Source organism: Haliotis rubra, unplaced genomic scaffold, assembly GCF_003918875.1.
Source record: "Haliotis rubra isolate DU_JTF1 unplaced genomic scaffold, ASM391887v1 Scf34, whole genome shotgun sequence".
Lineage (NCBI taxonomy): Eukaryota > Metazoa > Mollusca > Gastropoda > Lepetellida > Haliotidae > Haliotis > Haliotis rubra.
Genome location: NW_025767013.1, coordinates 920,484 through 946,436, shown reverse-complemented (window position 1 = coordinate 946,436; position 25,953 = coordinate 920,484). Strand labels below are relative to the sequence as shown.

Below are 25,953 nucleotides of genomic sequence, written 5' to 3'. Positions count from 1 at the left end.
CGATTCTCAAAAAGAAAATCAACGCTGATAAAACATGAGAATGGATCACTGAAATCGGTTGTGACACCAGGTGTTCACAAAGATGGTAGGCATGTCCTACTGGAAGCATGACATCGTGCTTTGAGTGAAAGTGGCAGATTTTCATTCTTGAGATAATAATTCATTGATTGTCTATACAACCATGTCATTGGTGCATTCTTTATCATGTACAAAGTATCTATCAATACTTAACTTCAAATTTCCAAATCCACACCCCAGCCATTATGACCAAACAGCTCAGAACACTCTTCAGAATACATTCCTTATTCCCAGAACTAAGAATGCTATAAAGGATAATGAAAGGACATGAACAGCCTCAGTGGTGTAGTGGATACAGCATCTGCTCCTACAGCAGAGGCCTGGTGCTTGAGAACCAGCCTTGCCTAAACAAAAGACAAAGGATGGCACTTTATGTTCCCCTTCCTGGTGTCTACAATAAGGTGAGGTGAGGTGAGAATTGGGTTTAACGTCGTGCTTGAGAATATTTCGCTAATATGACGACGTGCATGCGTGTGTATGTGTATGTGTGGCTGCTTGTACTAGCCCAGACTGAAGCTGGTTTTATAGTGCTAGTCCACTGAGATTCCATGCCGCAGTGAAGCATGAATACCCCACTCAGACACATTATACTGACTCCGAGCCGATCAGTCCTCGATGTACCCATTAATGCCGAGTGCCAGGCAGGGACCAACAAGTACCATATTTTAACATCTTTTGGTATGACACAGTCGGGATCGAACCTGCAACCTTCCGCTCTCCGGGTGGACACTCTAACCACTACACCATGGAGGTGTACAATAAGGGGATAAGATAAGGACTGGTTGGCTCAAGAGTCAGCATACTGGTCTTAGTGCTAAACTGTCAGGGGGGTATCTCAGTGGTTTGGGAGAATGAGTTAGTGAGTGAGCTTAGTTTTAGCAGTATTCCAGAAATATCCCAGCAGGGGACATCAGAAATGGGCTTCACACATTCTACCCAAGTGGGGAATTGAACCCGGGTCTTTGAGCGAATGCTTTAATCACTAGGCTACGCAACTGCCCCTCAGCAGTTTGGATTCCTACAAGCAGCCCCCCACACACATGCATGCACGTCACTAAACATGTGCAACTATCATCAATGCAATATAAAACCCTGTTCACCTCACTTCACTTCAAAGGAAATGTTAGTTCCAGGGACTTGTAGACAGTCTGTTCCAGAAATACCAGACGAGAACATGCAAAATTCAACTGGTGACACAACACTTGTATTACAAAATCACAGGATATGTCGAGACAAGGTTAGTATTGTTACTGAGTATATTTTAAATTTAGAAAAAGGCTACTTAAAAACAATTACACAACTTTCAAGAGGGTGTTGATGTGAATCGATATGTTAATCACACACCTAGTTAAAACAGCTTGACAAACACTTGTACACAGCACCTTTTGATGCAAGGTTAATCATGAAACTGTTTCATAGGAAATCTTTAATTCAGTATCAACAGCACTATTTTTATGAACAAACTGCATTCATTCCCACAAAGTATGGATTCTAAAATTATTTTGAAGGACAGGTCAAAACTGCAAAGCTGAATTAGATTTCACAATGGTTATCGACATACTCCCATGACAGCTGTCACTAACGGCCATTGCAGTGCATTACTCACAACCATTTCCTCATTAGTATTAACTATGCTAATAATTACAGTCTACATCTGCCATTTGACTGACCCATTGCACAACAACGTTAACTGTCGTGAACATTATTCGGTCTTTAAGTACATGTCAATGAACCATTGACCATAAAATCTCCTAATGTTAATTCCCAACATGTAACAATAGGATTAGCAATAATTGGCATTTGGCGGCCATACACATGTCCAATATGGTAATGATCTTGAGAATGATATAGGGTTGCTTATTGTAGGGTATAAGGGGTCAAGTAGAAGTCACTACCTGGAAAATCTCCCTCAGGTGAAACCTCATAAGGGGAATTATCCCAAAGTGTCCCATGGTTTCCATTGCTTGTAGCTACAAGAAAAATAATTGGCAATGTTAAGTTGCAGGCTGAGTTTCAGTTAATTAGTAATTTACTAATCAAACTGAAACTGATACTAATTGTTTGATCGGCATTCTAGAAGTTGGTGAGTCTATAATGAAGCATACAACTTTATGGAAGAAAACTTCTTGTTTATTGCATAGAGCAATGTTTCTATGTAGATTTTTACACTGTTATCAAGCTACACTAGATTCTTACACCATTATCAAGCAAAAAGTATAAGAATCTACACTGAAATGTTGCTCTAAGCATTAAAAAATAAGTTGTCATCCATAAAGTTGCTACCACATAAATACAAGAAAACCATTTCCATCATCATTAGCAATCCCTACTAGAAGAAGCCCTGTGAATAATAATGAAATAAAATCATAGCAATGTGATATAATTCACCAAAACATTTGACTGATACCAGGAGTTGGGAAAAGGTTAAAAACTGTAAAATATTATTATATTTTCAACTGATCAGGCAATACAGATATTGTGACAAAGAGTGAATAGTCTTCATTATGCTTTAGCAAGTTTTTAATATATAGTGTGTTAGAATTAGAAGCAAAGATGAAATATGACTGGACCAAATGTGTATTGGTTGATCAAAGGTGCACAGCTGGATGTACTGGACTTGTAGGAATTGCCTATCATCCAACTGACAGCAATGGTATTGTGTGACTAGATCTATGGCGTATGAGCTGGTCAGTACATGCTTATACAAATCCAGTACAGTAATGTTCAAATCTAATTGTGATGTTGTTTTTCAACTTGCTCATCAAATATTTTCAAGAATTTACATTCTAATCAGAGCCCATAAAATGGTCAACATCCCCTTTTTCTTAAATACCATTCAACAGCATTTTCAATAATTCAGCCATATATAGTAGTTAATCATTAACAGACAATCATTAAGAAATTCAGAAGCAGTGAAATTTTTAAAGGTCATCTGAATGGCATTTCACATCTCAATAAATCATCAAATATCATGATCAAAACCTTTACAGTCATATAGGGAACTATCAAGACACAAGAAGTATTCATGAATCTTTTAAAGAGTGTGTGAGTTTAGTTTCATGCCACTTTTAGCAATATTCCAGCAATATCACGGCAGGGGGACACCAGAAATGGGCTTCACACATTGTACCCATGTGGGGAATCGAACCCGGGTCTTCAGTGTTGTGAGCGAACGCTTTAACCACTAGGCTACCCCACTGCCCTGAACCCGATAAAAAGTTTGTAATCATAGGTTGTGTTATTATTCTAAATAAGGACAATACATAACTGATTTACCTTTATGACGCATTAGGTTAAATATACAATCAGATCAGAAAGTTAACATGTAAGAATGAATTACCATAGTGAGGAGGTGAAATGCCATAACTTGGATCACATTGGAATAGAGGAACTGGTTAATGGGTCAGTGTATTTTATGAGGCATCAGAGTTAGCATACCTACTGGTATTTGCGGGCTATTTTTTTTCAGTACATCATCAGATAAACACTTCATGTAAGCAGCAGCTGCCGATTAACAGCCAAACTTCATGAAAATCACCATAAAATCTTTGGCAACATATGGCATAAATTATTTTTTTTAATATCAAGTGTAACATTGTCAGTATTTTCAAACAGTTTAAACTAAAGACATATGGCCTTATCTACCTTCATTCGCTTGGCTACTGACATCAACCAACAACTGGTATACCTACTTCAAAAGCTGGAACAATTTTAAGTAATATCATGTGTTGAGATTTTAGAATGGAAAACACTCCCTTGCACTTACTGTGATCTATTATTTACGTGAAAGTGAATTTGTTCAGCCCAGCTTTATATTGAACAAACTTATCCTCTTGTATTGCAGAACTTTCAACCTTGTCTTCTTTGTAAGTGTTAAGTTGGGATGATGATAGTGGACAAATATGTGCTCTTGGTTGGTCCACGACGGCCATGCAATACGAATATGAATATTTCTTTGCCTCCAGTCCATTTTCTGCACTAACTTATCATAAGAGCTATAACAGGAGTTGAATGAGAAATGAAAGAACAGATATCATAATACCCAACATCTTGAGATACAATAAATACATGATCATTATTTCATGGTACTTTTTTCTGATAGTGATAGTGCTGAAAGTGATTGAACTCACTTGCATGTTCTTCAGAATGATATCTCGCATGTCCATTTCTTTTGGTGAAGAAACACAGAAAGGTATTATGAAAGAAACTGATACCAATGTCATGGTGGTTTTCAGGAAGCCTAATCAGAAGTGCACTATTACAAACCACCTTTTAGAAACCATATTGCCAAAACCAAATATAATTCATGATGCTTTGTAGAAATGATACCTGGCTGTCCCTTTCTCTGCACTCCTCCCTCGTAACAAATAGTGAACTGTGTCAATATTTTAATGATAGATAGTTAAACAACTTTTTTATTTTTAGGACAAAAATTCTGCAAAAACCTCACAGAGTTGGTATGATGTATGATGGTATGATCAGCGTTTCATTGAGTATTTTATGTTTATTAGTTTTCGATGCAATTCATCGGTCCACTTTTGAGACAAACGGACTATAGTGTTTTAAGCTTTCACTCATCACACTAAGGCATGAGTTTAATGCTTTGGATCCACTTCTATGTGAGTGAGAGAGTTTAGTTTTATGCCACACTCGGCAATATTCCAGATACATGGCAGTGGACTGTAAATAATCGAGTTTGGATGGACAAGCCAGTGATCAACAGCATGAGCATCATTCTACGCAATTGGGAACTGATGACATGTGTCAACCAAGTCAGCGAGTCTGACCACCTGATCCCGTGAGTCGCCTCTTACAACAAGCATGGGTTACTGAAGATCAATTCAAACCCAGATCTTCATGGGTCCCACTTCTATACCTCTGCTGTGATATGATTACAACAACAAGAAACCATGCTCACTCACGTATAACTGTTGGGTTCATAATAATTGTATATTTATCAAAAAGCAAATTGTCTGTGCTGTATAGTTATTTTCTAATGAATCCATAGGAACAATTTAGGCAGCTCTGGGTAGAGATAAGGTGTTATGTTGTCTTACAGCAATGGTATTGTGTGACTAGATCTATGGTGTATGAGCTGGTCAGTGAATCATATCTTTAAAGGGAAGATAAATTCAAAAGTAGAAATTGAGCAAATTGAAGCTGCTTTAATGTCTAGATTAATTTAATCAGTAAAGTAGAAGGCTGTCTGATAATTCAGCATTATGATGATTAACAACACATTCGTTTGCAGAATTGTGAGAATATTTTTTGTTAATTTTAATTTTCCTGAAATCTGAAAGTGAAATGAGGTGAATAATTCATAAAATGAAATCTTGAATCATCTTGACAGGCAATTGCAAAAGCCTTGTGAACTAGTAACTTTTTTTATTGACATCTGAGCAGTGTGAAGTGACATATGAAAGTCCTTTCTTAAACCAGACATTCTGACTATGTAGTATGTAGACATGCATAACTAATTGCCCAGGGCCTTTTGTCAGATGAGTGATAGTTCCACTCACAAATGCTTTATAATTAAAGCTGAGGGTCCATCTGGCCCATGCGCAGAATCTTATTTCTGTCAATCTTGATACCGATTTTTGCGGAAATGATAAATCACCTTACTTTCATTCTTTTCTCATCTGAAACCCTTTATTCTGGCTTAACTGATGTTAGTTTACTGTGACATTTTAGGTACTGTTTTCTGACATGTTCATCAATTGTCCTAAACAAATCATTTTTTTTTATCTTGGAAACATTTTGACAGTTGTTTTGAACAATACAACAAGTGAGTGGGTGAGTGGATTGGTTAAAAGCTGTATTGAACAGTAATTCAGTTATAACAAAGTATCTCAACTCAATGAGGGATGGAAGCCCGAGGTAATGTATTCTTCAGGGAACCTATTCACAAAATGGTTGTAGCATTATGTTGTTCTTAAGCCAATGATATAGTATAGAGATAGGTCATAATGTTAATAATGCTTTGTTGATCGGGACCCAGAGGTTTACCACTGTGGAGTAACCCATGAGCATGGTGTGGACAAAACATAACTATGGTGAACCCAGGATTCAAACCAATGATCACTGGTTTCTGGTGCACCCAAGGGATGCGACTCTGTATAGCAAATAGCAGCACCTTTGACAACTTTGCCACCTGTGCCCCCCTCAAGATAATGAAGCAAATTCTTTATGGCATGGCTCTAAAGCATATAAAGCCGAGTTAACACACCATCAAGACACTATTGACAGAGAGCATGCCAGGCAAAAATGAGCATTCATTTATTTCATTAAGATGAACAAACAACAAAAGGTCCGAGAAACTGGATATAGTAAAGTCTTTTGACTGAAACAATTTTAATACCCTTCCAAATTCTAGGCTATGATTTCATATTTAGGGCTGAGATTTGAAACACATTTACAGAAGGTGGGAGAAGTATTATGGAAGTGTACATGAATTTTTTTCACATTTCTTGATGTGTAATGCAGATTTTATATAACATTAATGTTACAAAATACTTATACATACATGTTGAACTTCAAGACAACAGGCTTAAAGATGTTGCTACCGAACTCACAATGCATTTCTACCAACATATTTAAATTGTATTCTGGTATGTAATGTTTTCATTCTTTGAGAAGATTATGGTTAAACTGTTCTACATTTGGAAAAAATGCTTTTAGTTTCTGAAACAAGTGAGCCTCCAACCACTTCATCAGGATGTATGCTCTACGGGCTGTTTGTTGGTCCTTGTGCTGATCACTCATTGAGGAGAGTGTTATCCATACAACTTGGCAACATCTTCCTCTGTTTCTGTCAACTTTTATGACAATTTAAGCAAATGTTATGGGAGCAAGGAGTACTTGAGCAAATCAATGTTCATTAAACTGACAGTATAAAGGTCCATTACATTCCTGTGACAAATATAGGAATTGATTACACTCGGTTTAATGATTGGTACATCCTGCCAACATGACGAATGGATTCTAACTGATGCTGGAGGCATATGACATTGAAACAAATGTTAAAAATTGTATTGACTGCATTATCATTGTAATACACTGTATATTACTGACTCACACTCCTGATCAATTACAATGACACCCAATGTTGTACAGTCCAAATATCACACCTGTTACAGTCACATTCACAGTGGAACATTCAACATCAAGTCCATGAAGAGTTTCTACTACTGATGGAGATTAAGCTAGGAGTGAACGCACTACATCTGCCACAAACTGGAGTAAAATAGTATTCACTTCATTGCAATAAAGAATATATTAAAACTGTAATGGACCATTACATGGGCAAATACATTATGAAAGCAATTCTCCTGCGGAGCTACTGCTCAGCTCTCCTGAGTGAAAGTCAAGTGAGCTATGTCTCATGGTTAATTTGTCCACTATCCACTCTCATCTGTTGTTCTTCTATGGTCTAGTGAAACCGAAACTTCATATGTTTACCCCCAATAATGTTGACACCTGTGTCAATCATGACTATCTGTTCAAAAGATTTAAGTATGGTTTTAAATATGTCTGCCTCAATAGCCATATTAAAAAGCTATTTTAGGCTATGAAACTTTAGTATTTGTGAAGAAAATATCTGACAGCAACTGTTTTCAATGGGCTGACCCTGTGACACATTAAACTGTTCAGGCTACATATGCAGGTGACCTACAGTTCCAACACTATTTTTATATGATAATGTCATCATCCTTATTTTCTCAATAGGAACTACTATATCATGATAGCATAGGTCATGGGAGACAGTTCTTCCATGAACATCCTGACAATCCTGAAACTAATATCAAAATCAGATATTCTGCTGCATAGAATCTGAAATAAACCATTCACACACTGACATAGCCTGTTGTAAATATTCTGCATCATCATGAGGCACCTTTTTACTTTATGTCCTAGAGGAACTATATATTACAAACATATTGTCAGATCTCCTTGCCAGTATGTAGGATTCAACTGTGAATTGTCGGTGGAGATACCATTCTCAATCTGGTTGATTGGCAAGTTCAATTTTGCTCATACATGGTTGGACAGGGAAGTTATTCATGAGACATTGTACAAACAAAAATCAACATTATGATCAGGGTTATGTTCAATGTCTTCTGTTCCATGTTCGTTTGAAGGGGATTATTGTAGCTTTCTGTCATTTGATGTGATACATATTTTGATTATTCACCTTAAACTGAAACTTCAGGTTAGTAAAAAACAATTCCATTTTCCAACCTGACCAAGAGGTCTTCACAGGAGTGAGTGAGTGAGTGAGTGAGTGAGTGAGTGAGTGAGTGAGTGAGTGAGTGAGTGAGTGAGTGAGTGAGTGTTTAGTTTTACGCCGCTTTTAGCCAGAAATGGGCTTCACACATTGTACCCATATGGGGAATCAAACCTGGGTCTTCTGCATGATGAGCAAACACTTCAACTACTAGGCTCCCCAACCCCCTGGGCTTCACAGGAGACAAAATATGTACAAATAGTGTAAACAATTTTGCAATCTTAGTCATGGAAAACCTGCAGCTTTAAAGAAAGCAACTGTCATCTTGTTTCCATAGTTGTCTTGTATCTTGTGAACAATTGGCAACATCCACATATACTGTTTTATACATTTATTTGAAAATAGAAACATTTACCCTTTAATAAAACATACTTGACTTCTTAATCTTAAATCCACCATCCTTACATCTACTGCATCACAACTGTTTGTAAGTGAAATACTTGCACATCTCAACACACCCTCCATGTTACACTGTAACCCCTGTCTGTGTGTTAAAACACTGGGTCTAATCCATTATCAGGGGATTATCCAGACACTTGGATAGTTTCAGCCCTTTCATGTTGTGTTTGAGCAAAGTGTTTAAGAACTCATATATCACTAGTTATGTCACTGAAGCAAACACGCCACTTAACAGTAACTGTTTCAACACAACTAAGTATGTTGTTAGGACAGTGTGTCTTTACTTTTTTATTAATGTTCGGACATATCTCTTGCCCTTTGTCACAACAGTGGTGTTTTACATCCAGTATACATAATTTCAGGCTAAGGCAGTAGTTACAAAGTTCCACCTTTCAGCTTCCCTTGATTGATTGATCTGTGTATTTGAAACAATGTAATGATACCGGTACATTATTACACATTTGATGTCCTGGGCCCCGTTCCTCAAAGCGATCATAGCGCTAAGATGATCGTAACTCCCATACTTTAACATACACTTACAACCATCGTAGCACTACGATCGCTTTGAGGAACAGGGCCCTGTCCAGAATTTCACTGATTCACAAAGACTACATTGCACTTGAATGTTAAAAGACCTGACAGCACTCAGTAACAACAAATATCTGTTCTAGAATCCAGATGTGTAAAAGTAATAAGCACTGAAACAATTAAAAGCAAACAATCATGTCTGAGCTTGAAATAATTCTCTAAAAACCTTGAATAATTTAGTGAGAGAGAGAGCAAGTGAGTGAGTTATGGCACAGGCTTGTATGTTAAAGTGTGTGCTCATCCTGTAAAACAATATGGACATTTCATTATCAATGTCTTAAGCTGCCATGATATTGCTATAATATTAAGGACTATAAAAGTGTCACTTAATAAGGGTTCTTTCATTGGAACAATGGTACCTCCCTCTACACTGAAATGTACCCTAAGCCAAATCAGCATACAGACATTTAAACTAGCTTGGATATGTATGCTGTGCATGTGTCAGTCGAAAGAGTAAAGTGCCGTGCATTGTAGGACAGATTTGTTTTGCCCCAGTGGCAAACATTTTCATGCAGGGGTACATGTGTGTACTCACCATACAGAAAAACACCCTGGCTACATACCTGCAGTACCTAATGTGACATCCCCCTTTTAAAGATTAGCAGAAGTGACCATACTCAAAAGCCAATGTGGAAATCTAAAGGTTGACTTTAATCCTATCTGCCCTACCACTTTGAGTGATTGGAAAATAAACTTAACAATCTGACAATGATGTAAAGTTCAAGTACTATCGTCAAATCCAAGTTTTATTTCAAGAACACATGTGAACCTGCACTTAATACAAGACCAGTTTATAAGCCTACACAAGCGGTACATATTTACTTGCACAAATATCTGTAAAACATGAAAAAACAGGATATATATTTTACCAATAATTATTACCCCCAAAGCAAGTTTTAACTAGACTTTTTTCAAGTTTTCCAAAGCTGAAAAGAATTGAAGAGTGACAATGCAATACAATACAAATGTACTTGAAATACATTACAGTTATCACCTAATGTTTACTCAGTATATTTTCAACAAATCCTGAACTATTAAGGAATAATTGCTTTAGACATTTAAACACTGTAACATATTGTACAGATATCTAATTAAAACTGACATTAGTTTGGAATTAGTCAAAGTAAAATTATAAATTTATATATGAAGAAACCACAGCTGTTGTGATGTGCAATATTTAGTATTATATACCACAGATTTATGGGATACAACTAATTTAAAACCAACGTATTTAAATGTAGTACAGTACATACAGGCCTTGGGTTCTTCAGTACAGACAAATTTCTTCTTTCTTTTATAACACATGATTTCCTTAAAGTGAGTCTGTTTTCTGAAGTCCCACATGGTATTGCTTAGTGCTGTGACGATATATCGTAGTATCGATAATCATGATACTTTATCTGACGATAAATGTATTGATACTTTTTTTTATATCGTGATATATATCGTTGACCTTACAATTATTAATTTTCACCAGAAATTGGCGGTTATGTCAAAATTTACACTGTTACTTGCTATCAAAATATACATTTTGAAAGAAAATAACTAAAGATAGCATATCATGATATGCATCGAATCGAATCGTATCGTTCCAAGATATCGCAATACGTATCGTATCATGACATTTCTATATCGTCACACCTCTAGCATTGGCATTGTGATAGTATTGCTTAAAACAGCATAAAGCCAAATCATTTGTTCAATGGCATATTAAGGCATTTGTACTTGCTTCCAAATCTCCATAGAAACTGTATCAGTAGAGGTATGTGTTTAGGTCAAAAAATGTACCACTAAATCCCATGACTTCTTTGATTGGCATTCTAGAAGTTGAGTAGATGAAGAATGAGGATATGGATATGCTTGACAACAACTTTAGAATCTATGTCGAAACGTTGCCTATACAGAATAAAGAAGTTGTATATCCATAAAGATCGTCCTCATTCTTCACCAAATCCCAGTCTCACGGAATGACATGACCTGATGCTTAATACAGTGAAGGTAGGACTTTTGTTATATAGAACAATATAATGTGAGATAAGTAGAATTAATACCTTGTAGAATCTCAAACACAAAATGAATTTTTAAAAATCCGAATACCTGCATGGATTGGCAAAATAAAAACATCAGAATCTGGCTAACAAGTTTAACTTTGGCCTCAGGTGTATCAGTGATCTAACATTGTTCAATTATTGTCAATAAACAATTCCCTTTCACTGATTCCTAAACGGGACCAATGAAACTGCCTCATCTGATTCGTATTCAGATCTATGAACAAAATTTCAGAGTTAAAAAAATCTCCAAATGATAAGAGGGATGACTTCAACATTTTTATGTCTAACAATATTCCAGCATTTATATTTCACAACTTCTGAGGCTTGATCATGCCCTTTTTATGAAAATCCCAAAGAGTGTCATTTAAAAGCTGTTTGATCATGTTACAGTAGTCTAGGCCTTGCAAACCTTTAAAATTACTTGGTGGACAAGCCAAGGACATTTTCAGATTTGAATTATTCATGACAAAAGTTATGTCTGATGCAATTCCTTTTATTGACTTGTACTAAATGTTCATGTATTGTTTTATTTGCCAGTGTACATATGTATGATATGTGCAACAGGTGGAGCAAGAAATTCTAACCTTTACCTGAAATCTTGGTATCAAAAACTTTTGACACTGGTTCATAAACACATATTCAAGACATAATCAGAATCACCAAATGGACTTTCAGTAGAAATTTAAATTGTGGAAACGATCCCTGCTGTTTTAAGTTGCAATGACGATCCCTGCTGTGCCTTTCAATGTAAGTTCCAACAGCAGATGACAAATATCCAACAGATCCAACAGACACTCCTCTAGTGCCTAACCTAATCAATGTACAGTATCCAACAGACACTCCTCTAGTGCCTAACCTAATCAATGTACAGTATCCAACAGACACTCCTCTAGTGCCTAACCTAATCAATGTACAGTATCCAACAGACACTCCTCTAGTGCCTAACCTAATCAATGTACAGTATCCAACAGACACTCCTCTAGTGCCTAACCTAATCAATGTACAGTATCCAACAGACACTCCTCTAGTGCCTAACCTAATCAATGTACAGTATCCAACAGACACTCCTCTAGTGCCTAACCTAATCAATGTACAGTATCCAACAGACACTCCTCTAGTGCCTAACCTAATCAATGTACAGCCGGATAATACAAGTCACCCTAGTGATTAGGTGCTGACATCCATATACATGTATGATAGGTCACATGCATTGAAATAGAATTAACAGTGAATAATTCACTTAAACCTAGATGGCACTGGTCTGTCACCGGTATCAGTATTCCCTATGTGACAACCATCAGGACTCTGTTGTCATTAGTTATTCATCTTCATTACCCGACAGAACATGCATCATAAACTTACCTTTCAGTACTGACACATGACAAAGAACTCCTTCTTCAGTATCATTTTCTTTTTCTGTACCAGGTACCTAAATCTAAGTACCAATTTTGGTATTTTCATTAGGAAAATATACTCCCTTTGCATTTAATAAACATTTTTCTTACTATGACAACTGGATAATATACATTGATTTCTTGATGAAGGAATGTAGTTATCAGTGCACAATGGAATTAATCATAGTTTTCTGCATGCAATCAGGGGGAATATTCTCCATCTTGATGAGTGTTTCACCCAGTTCACATGAACAATGGCAGTTATCAAAGTTATAAGGAACTGATACAATGACATTATTGACTTGGTGTTGAATGGAGGTGTGAACATTGTGTCTGCGGTTCATTGTTGCCAACTTACAAGTATTGACTTTGACATGCTGCTTCATGGTTCAACAATACAAATAATAACATCAATTTCAACAATATATCTTGAACCTATAAATATGTTTGAGCAAGTTTGTTTATCTAGTGCAGTAGGACATCAATATTTCAAATGTTTGAGAACGGAACCCTAGATAACTTCATAAATATGCTGTTTGATTGCTTCACAGGGATAATTATCCAGCTTTATGTTGAAATATATGTATGTTCAAGTCAAAAGCAACTCCTCAGGACACATGACTAATTTCCTGATGCAACTGAAGGGCATTTTGTGACACAATGTCCATTACAATGTCAATCATCCAACCTTTGAAAGTAAAAATATACATGCCTTTAAGACCACATGCTTGTACAGAATTCAATTAAGAACACAAGGTCTTCTTAATGTCTGACAAGTACAGAAAAGAGCCCCAATATGTCTCAGCAACCTAGATTTCAATTTAAGTGGTTTTGTGCCTATGAATAATTTAGCAGAAATGTGTCAAATAAGAGACCTTTGCACAAACAGGTACTACATTTGGGGTAAGAGGAGGGGCTACTCAACAGCTGTTCAGGTTGAACAACCTGACGTTCCAGATTGATCCAATGGTACCTTAGTCTGTCGTACAGATCCTGAAGCAAATATATCCAAGAAAGCCCACGCAAGTCTAGAAAATGTGGCAAGTCTAGATTTCCATAGCTAAGAAAGTCTCAGGTCTCCTTTTCATTATATTTTTATTTTTTTTCACTATGAACTTTTTTCAGTAAAATATGTTCATTTCAGAGACTAGTTGTTAGTCTAATGGTACCCCAATTACCCCAAATATAGCCACAATCACCTATATGATTAACAACATTATTCTTATACATCATTACTGATAAAATTACAATTTACTACTTATTGACATATCCTTTTTCACTTTCTTTGGAGTCTTTGCAGTGGGGTATTCTAGTTGTCTTTGCTCATCATGCGGAAGACCCAGATTTGAATCCTCACACCGTTACAATTTGTGAAGCCCACTTCTGGTTTCCCCGCTTTGATATCCTTGGAATATTGTTAAAAGCAGCCTCAATCCTTACTAACTCCATCCTTCATTCTCGTCAGTACATCACAACCAGCAAACTCAAGATACAAGTGTAAATACAAGCCTGGGAAGAGATAATTACTGCAGATAAGACACTAGCCCAATTTAAAACACAGTACTGAACTACCTTCTCTACACTCATTTGTCTGTACGTTATACAATATTCAGAACTTAACCTTTGAAAATCCTGCACACATTGATTGATTCTGTAACTGAGAATCATGGGTACAGCTCACTCACTTACTGTAATAAGTAACTGATTTTATCTCAGTCTGATCTATCCACAGTTAATACATAATTTGACCGAATGCTGTTTCAATGCATTTTTTCTTTGCCTCTGATTGCTTCTCAAATCGTTACAGTCATAGTACCACAGTTTATCAAACATTTTTTTATAATGATATATGCGTTCATGAGTTAGAGATAATACAGAATCTGTTTATCATTTATTTAGGATATTATTTTGAAGACAATAATTGCCTTATATTAATACCTAAAGAAGCACATGGCACATCTTTCTGCACACAGCAGGCGCATGTCGTGGTAGAATTATCGTTACCATATTTTCTTGTGTATACGGTACACTTTCCATGAAAATATAACACAACTGTGTCAATATATCTGTAATGAAGTGTTCAAATTATACCACCATCTCAAAAGTGTTCAAAGACCCGTGAAGATTCGGGGTAGAATAGGTCTTCAGCAACCCATGTGCTTGCCATAAAAGGCGACTATGCTTGTCGTAAGAGGCGACTAACGGGATCGGTTGGTCAGTTTCGCTGACTTGGTTGACACATGTCATCGGTTCCCAATTGCGCAGATCGATGCTCATGCTGTTGATCACTGGATTGTTTGGTCCAGACTTGATTATTTACAGACCGCCGCCATATAGCTGGGATATTGCTGAGTGCGGCGTAAAACTAAACTCACCCACTCACTCAAAAGTGTTCAATGTACTTTTCCCACTTTCAGTTTTTCTCAAACTTCCATTCAGTATTGTTTACATTAAGTAACACATAACATACCAAAGTGCTACTCTTGATTTATTTATCTTGAATAAGAAAAGTAATACCAACACATGAAATAACGGAATATTAGAAACTATTATTCTTTGTACAAAAGCAATTGCATTCATAACTATCCTGATCTATGAATGGCATTCCTCTGAGTCGTTATATGGGTATTTATCATATGAATCACCAGTAGAATAAACAAATGTGTGCATAGATGATCAATACTTCCAGCTTATTATAAAACAATTACAGGATAATCTCAATTATGCCCAGCCTTAAACATCCTGTCAAGCCATCATATATTGGCAAATCTATATTTCACTGACCAAGTTTACATTTAGCAATACCATTTACATTATATAAAAACAACACTCAAAATGTTTCTAAATGGCTGCTCAATGTCACATTTCATATAGTATTCAGAAAATAGAGCAGAACAAACTATATAGCCAGTTGTAATGATATGACAACTTCAGGGCCAGGTCACTGCATAATGAAGTAATTTTCTACCTGCACGCACAAGGCTGAAAATTCAATGTAATCTCTATGTATTATCAAGTGCACAGGTACACCATATTAGCCAAGTGGCCATAGGTTTATCTGCACTACAGATGTGGTAATCCTTAACAATGCACTCAAACTACGTATTTTTAACATGCGAGTCCATAATGACCGTTCCAATTTCTTATCATATAACTGGATTGTGAACTTGGAACACAATGTCTAGTTTCAGTCATATACCATACTATCAGCATATCTACCTGAAGCACTGATGAGGACTAAATTAACCACATGCCAATACAGGTGTAACGATGATTAATTATAGACAATAATGTGGAACCAGCCTTGTGACCTTTTAATCCTCAGTTGAAACGTAGGTGGACGGAGTCTACCTGCCTAATTAGGGGACTGGAATTAGCTTTCAGATTCTTATCAAGAACTTTTTCCCTACAAGGTGTTGAGCTTGACTACGGATTATAGGTCAGGCTGATTACTCTTAACAATGGTCCAGACACTGCTTTGTCAAAAAGAAAGACTGAAAAAAGATAGAAGCGTATACAAGAACAATCGATCAGCTGGGTGTTTGTGATGGGCTTCCTCTTCTTCTCAACAAAATCCATTAACTACTGTAATGGAAAGAATGCCACAATCCTTGACTTCCTTCAAGTTCAAACCTACATACACAATGTAAATTCTACACATGATAAGATAGATAATGCTTCATTTTTTGCCGAACAGTAAGATTCTGGTCTTTCTATGTACCAAGCTATAGTAATAAAACTATGATACTCGAATGTTGACCAATTGCAATGGGCCTATCTGTCTATGCATCCAGCATTTTACAGAATGAACAAGTATACAGCCTTACACAAAATATATGAGTAGTAGAAGTGATAGAGTGATTACTCAGCAGTCTTAAATAATAATGAATGCATTTATATTGCACTAAACTCCATTCACTAGGTGAATCCTCATCGTGCTAACAATCAAAGCGCAGCACATTATTACCTCGGATAACCCTAGCTGCCTGTGAGGTTATAACCTAGAAGGACCTAGTCACATGACTATCCCACCGGTTACCCATTTTCCGCTGGGTGAACAGAGGCAATTTTTGAACAAACTCACTTGCCTAAGGTGAGAATACACATGTATCATATCTTGCAGGTACATAAGTGGTGAAGGGTTTCTGGCCATGATTATGTTGTAAAATTAAGTGCTCTGATGGTCCTGATGGAGATGTACATTGGTACATTGACATGTCCATGCTTTACGTAACTTGTACACAGATTTCAGAGAGAGTTAGCGTTTGTAGAGACTCTAAACAGTATTCCATTTTTATGATGGCTTTTCAGTTTGATGAGGGAGGAAAGTGCAATGTTTCCTAAACTCAGACATTTACCACTTGAAACCAATGAGCACACACAAAAAAATCATATTTACTTGGGTGATAATTATTACGCAATAAAAGTGTGCACACTTTTTCATAAATTTGCAAATGTGTATTTTTAATACCTATATTTAAATAAACTCAACAAAAAACACATCAAAATCATTTCTTGTAAAAACAATATGTCAACAATAATTTCACCAAAAGCTTATTTAATCATAAACACAAAAGTTCTATAGACAACACTATAATCTCAGTGATGGGACAGTGAAATAATGCACCCCTCTTTACTATCGGCTGGTCAGAAAACAGTAGTCCACTAGTGGGTGTGGCCAAATACACATTCAGTTTATTGGAACAAAAGACAAAACCTTTTGACTAGTTGGCCAATAAAATGCCAAGACATCACTTGCAATTTATATATTCCAAACCAATTACACGTAATATGCAAATGTTTTTGGACATTGTTAATATTTAATAAGAGAATATATTTAAAGTGTCATTTACAACATGGCTATAAGACTCATAAATTATATCATACTATACACAACACATGGCATGTTATGTGTACAGTGACAACAAAGCTTGTGTGTAAAGTATATTTATTGCTTTGCAAGTTAACCAAACATAAATCTCCACAGTTGGAATTTCAATTTAGTGAGAATGGAAAACATTCAACATTACAATAGAACAATAAATCACACTTCTGTAAAAATACAACCCTTCTTGAGTTGCAGCAACGTACAATAGACATTCAAGTATTGTCATTATTTATACATTAACAGTCCATAGGAAAAACCATTGTTCTAGTGTACCGAGTAAACTGCTACAGAAATTGCGATATATTGACTACTTTCATCGTTACTTCACACATTTCCCATTTGATCTCCTTATTGGCTTTCCTCTAAGCACCATTGACAGATAATTGACATTAGACAGAAATGGCATATAATCATTACTCACATGTGTTCAAAATAGGAAAAGAAAATACCTTAACACAATACATTTGTGCATATCAATACTTCCAGGCCTGTTTAGTGTTTAATTCAGTGCCCCAAATCAATCAACTCATTGTACCTTTTTTTAAACAAAACTTTATTTATAGTCCTGCTCAATCATTTAATCAAGATTTGGGTAATCTAAAGCATTTTATATCACACAACTAAGGGGAAATCAATGCAAACAGTACAGTGCCATGCAGCAAGTAAACATATCTTATTACAGAGGTACTTAATATGGCCCACAATTCAGGATCTCCGTTCTACAATGGAATCCATGGCTGTGACTGCTGTGAGTTATGTTAATGCATAAGCGCTAGGACAGTTCTTATGCAAAGCACAAAACTATACCTCAGGTTCACTAAGACTTCGTCATGCCAATACCTCTTGTTTACCTGAATCAAAAACATGTTTTTCCCCTCAGATCTCTTTTGACAAACATTGATCCAAGACTGAACTCTGCTATAGAAATTAACAATAACCTCAAGACCACAGTAATTCTAGGTATGTGCCATCAGATTTTGCTGAAGGGCATTGTTGTATCTTAAAAAGAAGCTCATGTAGTGTAAATGACATTATTGAAGCCAGAAGCCATGAATGTTCGTCTTTACCACAAAGAGTGTGTTCTGTCATCAGATCCATGATAACCCAAAACTGGCGAGATTGGTTTGTATTGCAATAATCTGTTCATCATATCAGATCAGCTACTGATAATGTACTCCAATCAGATTTCTGATGTTTTACTGATATGACCTCTCACCAATAAACATTTGACAATTCGTATGTTTACATACACATTCATCACTCAATCTATTTCAATACATATGATACTAAAATAGTGTATCTCTGGGTGTTTTGAAATAGCCAGTATTTGGATATGTGCAGTTGCAACATTCTTTAAAAACTTTCTTTATATTACCCAAAGTGAAAACTAGCCTTTTGAGAACGCGAAGGACCTACAAATATCTTATTTATTGAATACAGTATGTGCTTAAATGTGACATGAAACATATTGTGTTCATAGTATTGATTAGAACCTTTCAATCTTCAGAGAAGCCAATATTTTATGTTATTCAATGATAACTAACAATATGTGTGACCTTGGGCAGTACACTGTATGGTACAGCTGTTGTGTCTGCACATAAGCCCACTGGGACGGTTACTTGGGAACAAAATGTCTTGAGGTCAATAGTAGAATCTGAAATTATGGAAGTAAATGAGTTAAGCTTTCAGCGATTGGAAACATCAATCAGTCTTGACTATTTTCACATACAGATTCCATAGGCTTGTATGAAAGGTTCAGAACTTGTATTTATGGATTACTGAAAATCAGTGATGACATCAGATGTTTGCTAAAAGGGTAAACATGTTCTGCTCTATTGGTAGCACCTGTCACTCACACTATTTCCATTAGAAGAGTAAGTGCCAGCAAATAGAAAGGTGCGAAAATGCCAAGTAAAAATAATAGCATGGAATAGCAGTGCACGACTTTGCCAGTTGTGTCATATCTAGGAAATTATCAATATAATTCAATATGTCTGCATCTGTTTATCTGAAGTCAAATATAATTCTGTTCATTCTAGTAGATATTATAACACTAAACCCTACTCAAACTGGTGCTAGTCTGGGAAAATAGAATTGTCTTTAGAAACTTTTTCAGCACAGACTTCAACAGGCAAGCCCTCGTTTTGGGAACAACAATCTAGCTATAAGACAGTCATGTGTTAGAGTATTGCCACCGAATACATAAGTCAAAACAAGCACTGATTGCTCTGGACCAGTCCTTATCCTGAATCCCCATGGTGACCAAAAGAATGCCCATCGCTTAATGTAACTATGTAGAGAAAATTGTACACACATATACCATATGTTCTTGTGTTTGTTCTGGCATACTTGCCTTGCCTTTGCATGCATCATGAGGTCCACCTACTTGTAAAAACCTGATTCCATCAGTATTTAATCGTGATTCTTTAAAAACATGCTCATAATGTATTTCTTATGATTATGGAAAGACCTTTATTTATTTATTAATTATTACAATTAAGGCAAGAGTTTTGTAACTTTCATTTGGAGTACATGACATTTGGTATAAAATATATGTAACGTTTCTAATGGTATTGATTTAATGCTTTCGTTAATGCCATTAATGTTGGAATTCAAATATTAGCTGAGATTCATATCACTCATCACAATAAGCAAGCTCAATACATAAAAATATTGCTGTTAATTGCAATGAGCATCTGAATACTCTAAAACTGAGCTAGGTATGCTCCATCTTTGTCAAAAGCATAATTCACACACATCAGTGAGATTAATGCTACATATATTTAATAAATGGAAAGTGTGAAAGTAATATTTCAATCATGCGTGAAAATAAATAGGATTTAATAAATGATATGGAAAGCTTCAGTCAACAGTATCATGGATATCAGTTCCATGATGCCAGTATTTCTATCAATAATTATACCATGTATTGCACCCTCGGTTCCAGTAAATGGGCATCAATTATAGAGCCATTACAAATATTAGATGAGTGGAAATGCACAAGACTGATGACTATAAAATGAAAACCAGAAAGAGCAATATGATCTCATAAAAGTTACACATGCTAATAGTTTTTACAATAAGCCATTTAAACAATACTTGATGCAAGTGTTAAGTTCATATCCGGCAGATAAATGTAGATGTGCTAAGAGGTCTGTTAACACGAACAAATATAACAATGTCTTACAATGTTGGCCCGTGGACAACTATCCTACTAATTGCATAGCGGTTCTGTCCTTTGTCAAGTTTGAGGCCCATCTGGATAGGTTGAAGTGTTATATATCATGATGTACAATAACTGCAGCTTATTCCCTGATAAAGTTAAAACATGTATCTTAGTTTGACAGAGAAATTGTTGTCACATATCTGAAGGTGCCAACTGACAATACATGTCGTGTGACTCAAGCCTTTGCAATAAAAGCTTCTTGATGAAGAAATGATGAGGTATTATTTCTGTCACAGTCACATCTCCCCTCAGCTATAATTACAGACCTAAATAATTTAGGTTCATGCCATTACTGGCGTAGGAGTGAGTGTGTTTGGTTTAACACTGCTTTGAATAGTAATATGTTGTCAATAAAATCAAAGAACATCAGCTCCATGTTGCAGGGAAGGGATGCAAAGATGGCTGGCTAATGATCTAAATAACAGTGATCGATAATCATGAACTGAATGTTGATTACCAGTAAATATCGGAGAAGGAACTTTGAGCTAAAATGCCAAAAAGTCATCCTTTCTCATGTCACTAGTGAGTGGTGACATTTATGCATGGGTTACTAACAATTACAGTCGTGTTGTGTATTCAATCATAATCGTCAGGTAGTATTTTGTCTTCAGTGCATGTATGTGTAAGAAAATTGAAATTTAATTTCATTACAATATTTTTTGATACATGTTATCAATGACTCAAATTTCCCATCGATTCCACTGATGATATTGTGATTATCGATCTCCAGCCGCAGATGCACATACCTGACATTACCACTTCTACAAAAGCATGAGAATGGTGCTGATAAAGAGACACATAATAGAAGCACTCTTGGATTCGAACACATGATCATAGGTATCTGCTGTTGGCAAGGGAAGCAACTCTACACAGCGAATTGTGTCACCTTCCGCACCTCTGTTGAGATTATTTCTTTGTGAATGTCACCACAGACAAAACATTAGTAGATAATCTAAGCAGCATCTCAAACAAACCATGATGGTGATAATAATCAGGAACAAAGCATATTATGACAGCAAACTATAAGTAATCATGCCTGAATCTAATAAGTTATGGTTGTTACCATTAACAAATCATTGCCACACATAATGTCCACACTGTCACAAAAAACCCAAGTAATTCCTACTTTGATCAGTAAGATTTAATCATATCAAATGATAGCTGTGAAATGTAAACATAGATCTTTATCAATGAGCTATTCTAATATATGCCATAGAAAAGTGTAAACATGAGTATACACATTGCATAGCCAGTATGTTGCGTAAACAGGTCTATATATTACTCTTGAGCACATAAACCATATTCAAACAAATTGGACAGTTTACAAATACACAGTGTCCATATATCACAATGAAATGTAATGAAATTTTATCGACCGACACCTTTGTCTGAGCAATGTAATTATAACTCATGTAGCATGCAATCTGTTCTTTGGTTTAGCTGATCTTTTTAAAATACAATGTACTTGTATCAAGATAATATTCCACTTAAGCGTTAAGCATTCAAACACATTGATTGGTGAGACAGAATGGGACCAAACTTGCTCTTTACTTCAAAATAAAAGATTGTAGTGACTTTCAAAACAAAATATATAAGTAGCCACTTTACTTTTACTTCTTCCATAATGATTATGCACAAAACAAAAAGTTAATAAGGTTTCATGAAATAATGTTTGAAAGAATAAATGGCTTCTGCTGTTTTCAGATGCATTTCTTTGGAGCACATAAATCCAAAACAAACTTTGTCTACCTTTCAACAATATCCTCATTTTTTCTACCATGAAAGATCCATAATTATGGTAGCAGTTTCAGAAATCTTGGGGATTCAGGGCTGCATTACCACATAAAAATATGTACCACATAAATCTTTACACATAGCATTAGATTAGTGAGAAAGATCCATTGACTTTAATTTGTCATTATTAACAGCTACAACAGCAGTGAATCCTAATCCTTTGTGTATAGCTTCCCAAAAGTGTCACACTTCTCTTGAACATTTCATTGTCTTTCATATAGTTATGAATGTCAGCAAAACTAAAAACTTACCTGTTGATGAAAGTAGTGGGTTGAGGAAGAAATGGAGAGCTCCCAAAAGAATATGTACATTCCAGAAAGTTGGCAGCCTCATGCTTGGTACAGTCGACAACAGACTTTAGCAATACATATACACAAGGTAGATTGGTTCCGTAGATCCATGAGGGGCATACACACGAAGCATGTGTCACCAGCAGTCTGTGCACCAATAAACTATCACAGGATATATTAAAACACGACACAAAATCTGTATTCCAAACTGATACTTTAAATGGTGTTCATCAGAGCTTGATCCAGAACTTCATCCATAGGAAACACTGATAAGGTGCTACATTTTGCTCAATAAGGATGAATTATAAATCACACACTTTCACGTAAATACGTTGTGTTTCCTCTCTCAAAGTTAAATTGTATCACAGGAGACAAACATCTATTTACTATTTCCCAAAACACAATATATGCTCATCGAAACTTGTATCTATTAATTTGAGTGTCAGTAGCAAAATGATGAAATCAAAACATCCAAAACTCACATTACAACAACAGTTATAACCAGGACCACTGTTGGTGTAAAGCTATAAAATTAATAGCTTGTACCGACAAAAAATTATACCATAATCATCACAAGTTATTTTTCTGCAGTTATCTGAACACTTGAACACAAGTTCATAACCTTTTTCTTAATAGCGATGAATTTTCAAGATAAGAAATAGATCAGCAGTAGACTAATCAATTTGGGTGTAGAAACCAAATGTTTGAACCTTGCAGGAGTGATTCAAGATTGTGAACTTCCACATCAATCATTAGGGGTTTAGTTATTCCAATCTGTGATTTCTCTCATCAAACTCGAGTCGGTTTTCACTGATAGATGCGTGACTTCATTCCTTGATATTATTGACTTCTGGGGTGAAGTTTGCTTGAATCTGTCCTGTGTTGGATTAGGCACATCCCACAGCATGACCTTAGATCCAGCTTTTCCTTTGGTAATTCCACACTCCAATTCCACAGTTCAATACATCCCAGTCTGTTTTTTATGTATGCGATTGTCACAGCACACCAAAAGCCTGTAGCAGGATGGCTTGTTACAGTACCAATGTGATAAGAACCCTGTAACAGAAAAGAAGGAACTTTCATAAATAATCGGGTGTTGTGCTCCGTGATAGGATTTACGATTTCCACCCTTTGATGTTTATCAAGAGTATTGACACAACATGTAGCGTGCAGTAGGTATGATATCCCGTAAACTCTCACTGGAGGATAAAGGTGGGGGAGATACTGTAGTGTGATCAGTGTTATATGAAGCAATCGGCCACACGCCTGGTCGTTGACAAACGCTCCGATTGGATTTAACGACACGGCATATTCACCTGCCCGGCCCTGGCATTGTGGCTGGGCACGAGACTGCTACCTGAGAAGTTTAGTCACTCAATAATTAGTCATGGAACTTGCCACAGTTTAACACTGTGATATAGGAAGAATAAATTATTAATATGAGCTTGTCATACTCAATAGTCACACTCTAACTCAACAATGACAAAGAGCACAGAGGTCCTAGAATTGATTACAATGAGTTGGGGGTGATTCACACTAAGCAGATTGAAGGACTAGCTGCTCAGTTCCACAGCAGATACCACTATTGGCTAATGAACGAAAAGTGTCAGGTGAAAAAAAGTGCTTTTCTCATATAACTATATCTCATAGTTACTGTGATCATGCTTTAACAACTTAACACTTAAAAAATTAATGGAATTCAACACATACTTTTTGTGTGGCCATTTTCCATTTACTACTAGGAATAATTATTTTCAAAAAGCACACAGCATCTTTTTGTTATTCATATGGTCATATGCCTTTACACGAAAGAGATGACATCATAGGGAATTAACGACAAATTATGAAGCTGCATAATTTAATTGTCCATTCAAACCGTAACATTCCTTTGTAAGAATGTAGAAGTGTGAGCTGTATTCAGTTCTCAACTGGAGCTATGCATAATGGATTACAAACACTACCTTTAGCAAAACATCTCTCAAACTAATTCTAAATCTGTCCAATTCTCAGACAGGTATAAAAAGATCATGCACCACCTGTTCCCAGTGTAAATGTTCAATTAGTAAGGTTATGTGAGCTGACCTGACTTCAAAACACCCTCAGTTGGTTTGACTCATACACATTCCAGTGCAACAGATCACAGTTGCCAATTTGTAAATATTTCTGAAGTAAGGCAGTTTGAATTGGATGTATTACAACAAGGTATTGAAACCAACACATTGCTCAAGTACTTTGCTTTCATCTTAGTGAAAGCACAATGTTTGGCCTGTCCTGTATGGCCGATTATCTCCCTCCCATCCTGTCTATCAAACCATGGCTGGTCGCCAGATTACAGGTAACGGACAATGCATTTGTCAAGTTCTCTTTCACATCCTCTCTTCGCTGGGGGCCTATCTCAAAGCCAAAGTATTTTTGAAAGCAAGATATTAAAAGTCAATAACCATGGAAAGATCTGTCTGAAGGAATAAAACACACAGCTTTAAGAAAACATACAGCAACATAAAGTTGATGTGTGGATCATATAGGTTACAAAATAAATGGGATAAACGTTTCAGTAGAGTCTTCTTTGATCCTGATTGATTAGCTGTAGAAATACAATATGTCATTAGCAAGTGTAGTGGAGGTCTGAAGCAAATATGTGTACAATTAGGAGGGAGTGGCCTGCATCATTTCATACAGCTGCCATTTGCATACAATATATAAATCTCATCAACCCATGCCAGGAATACTAATGAAGCTGGAGTCCTCAGTCACATTTCCACACAGTTCACTTCACTCTCTTCCATCAGAAGATCATTCATACATATCATGAACCCATACGTCTATCAAAAGTTCTCACATTGAGTTAGTTTAATGCCAGTCAGCAATATTTAAACTATATCAGGAAGAAGCTGAATCTGGTCAAGACAGAGTTTTCTCATTTGGTATTGTCATTATTTGACATGGTAGATATTTCCAGGA

The 25,953-nt window shown here is 36.1% G+C and overlaps 1 protein-coding gene across 1 annotated transcript in view; it reads right to left on the bottom strand.

Moving 5' to 3' along the window:
• Window positions 1-25,953, bottom strand: part of LOC124284586 (zwei Ig domain protein zig-8-like) — a 233,665-nt gene that overhangs the window by 46,819 nt on the left and 160,893 nt on the right. Inside the window, exons 4-5 of the mRNA XM_046720687.1 lie at window positions 22,954-24,048; window positions 1,974-2,048 (exon numbers count right to left, since the gene is read on the bottom strand). Of these exons, the coding sequence (XP_046576643.1) occupies window positions 1,974-2,048; window positions 22,954-23,035 (157 nt within the window). The 5' untranslated portion in view covers window positions 23,036-24,048. The remainder of the gene's footprint in view (window positions 1-1,973; window positions 2,049-22,953; window positions 24,049-25,953) is intronic.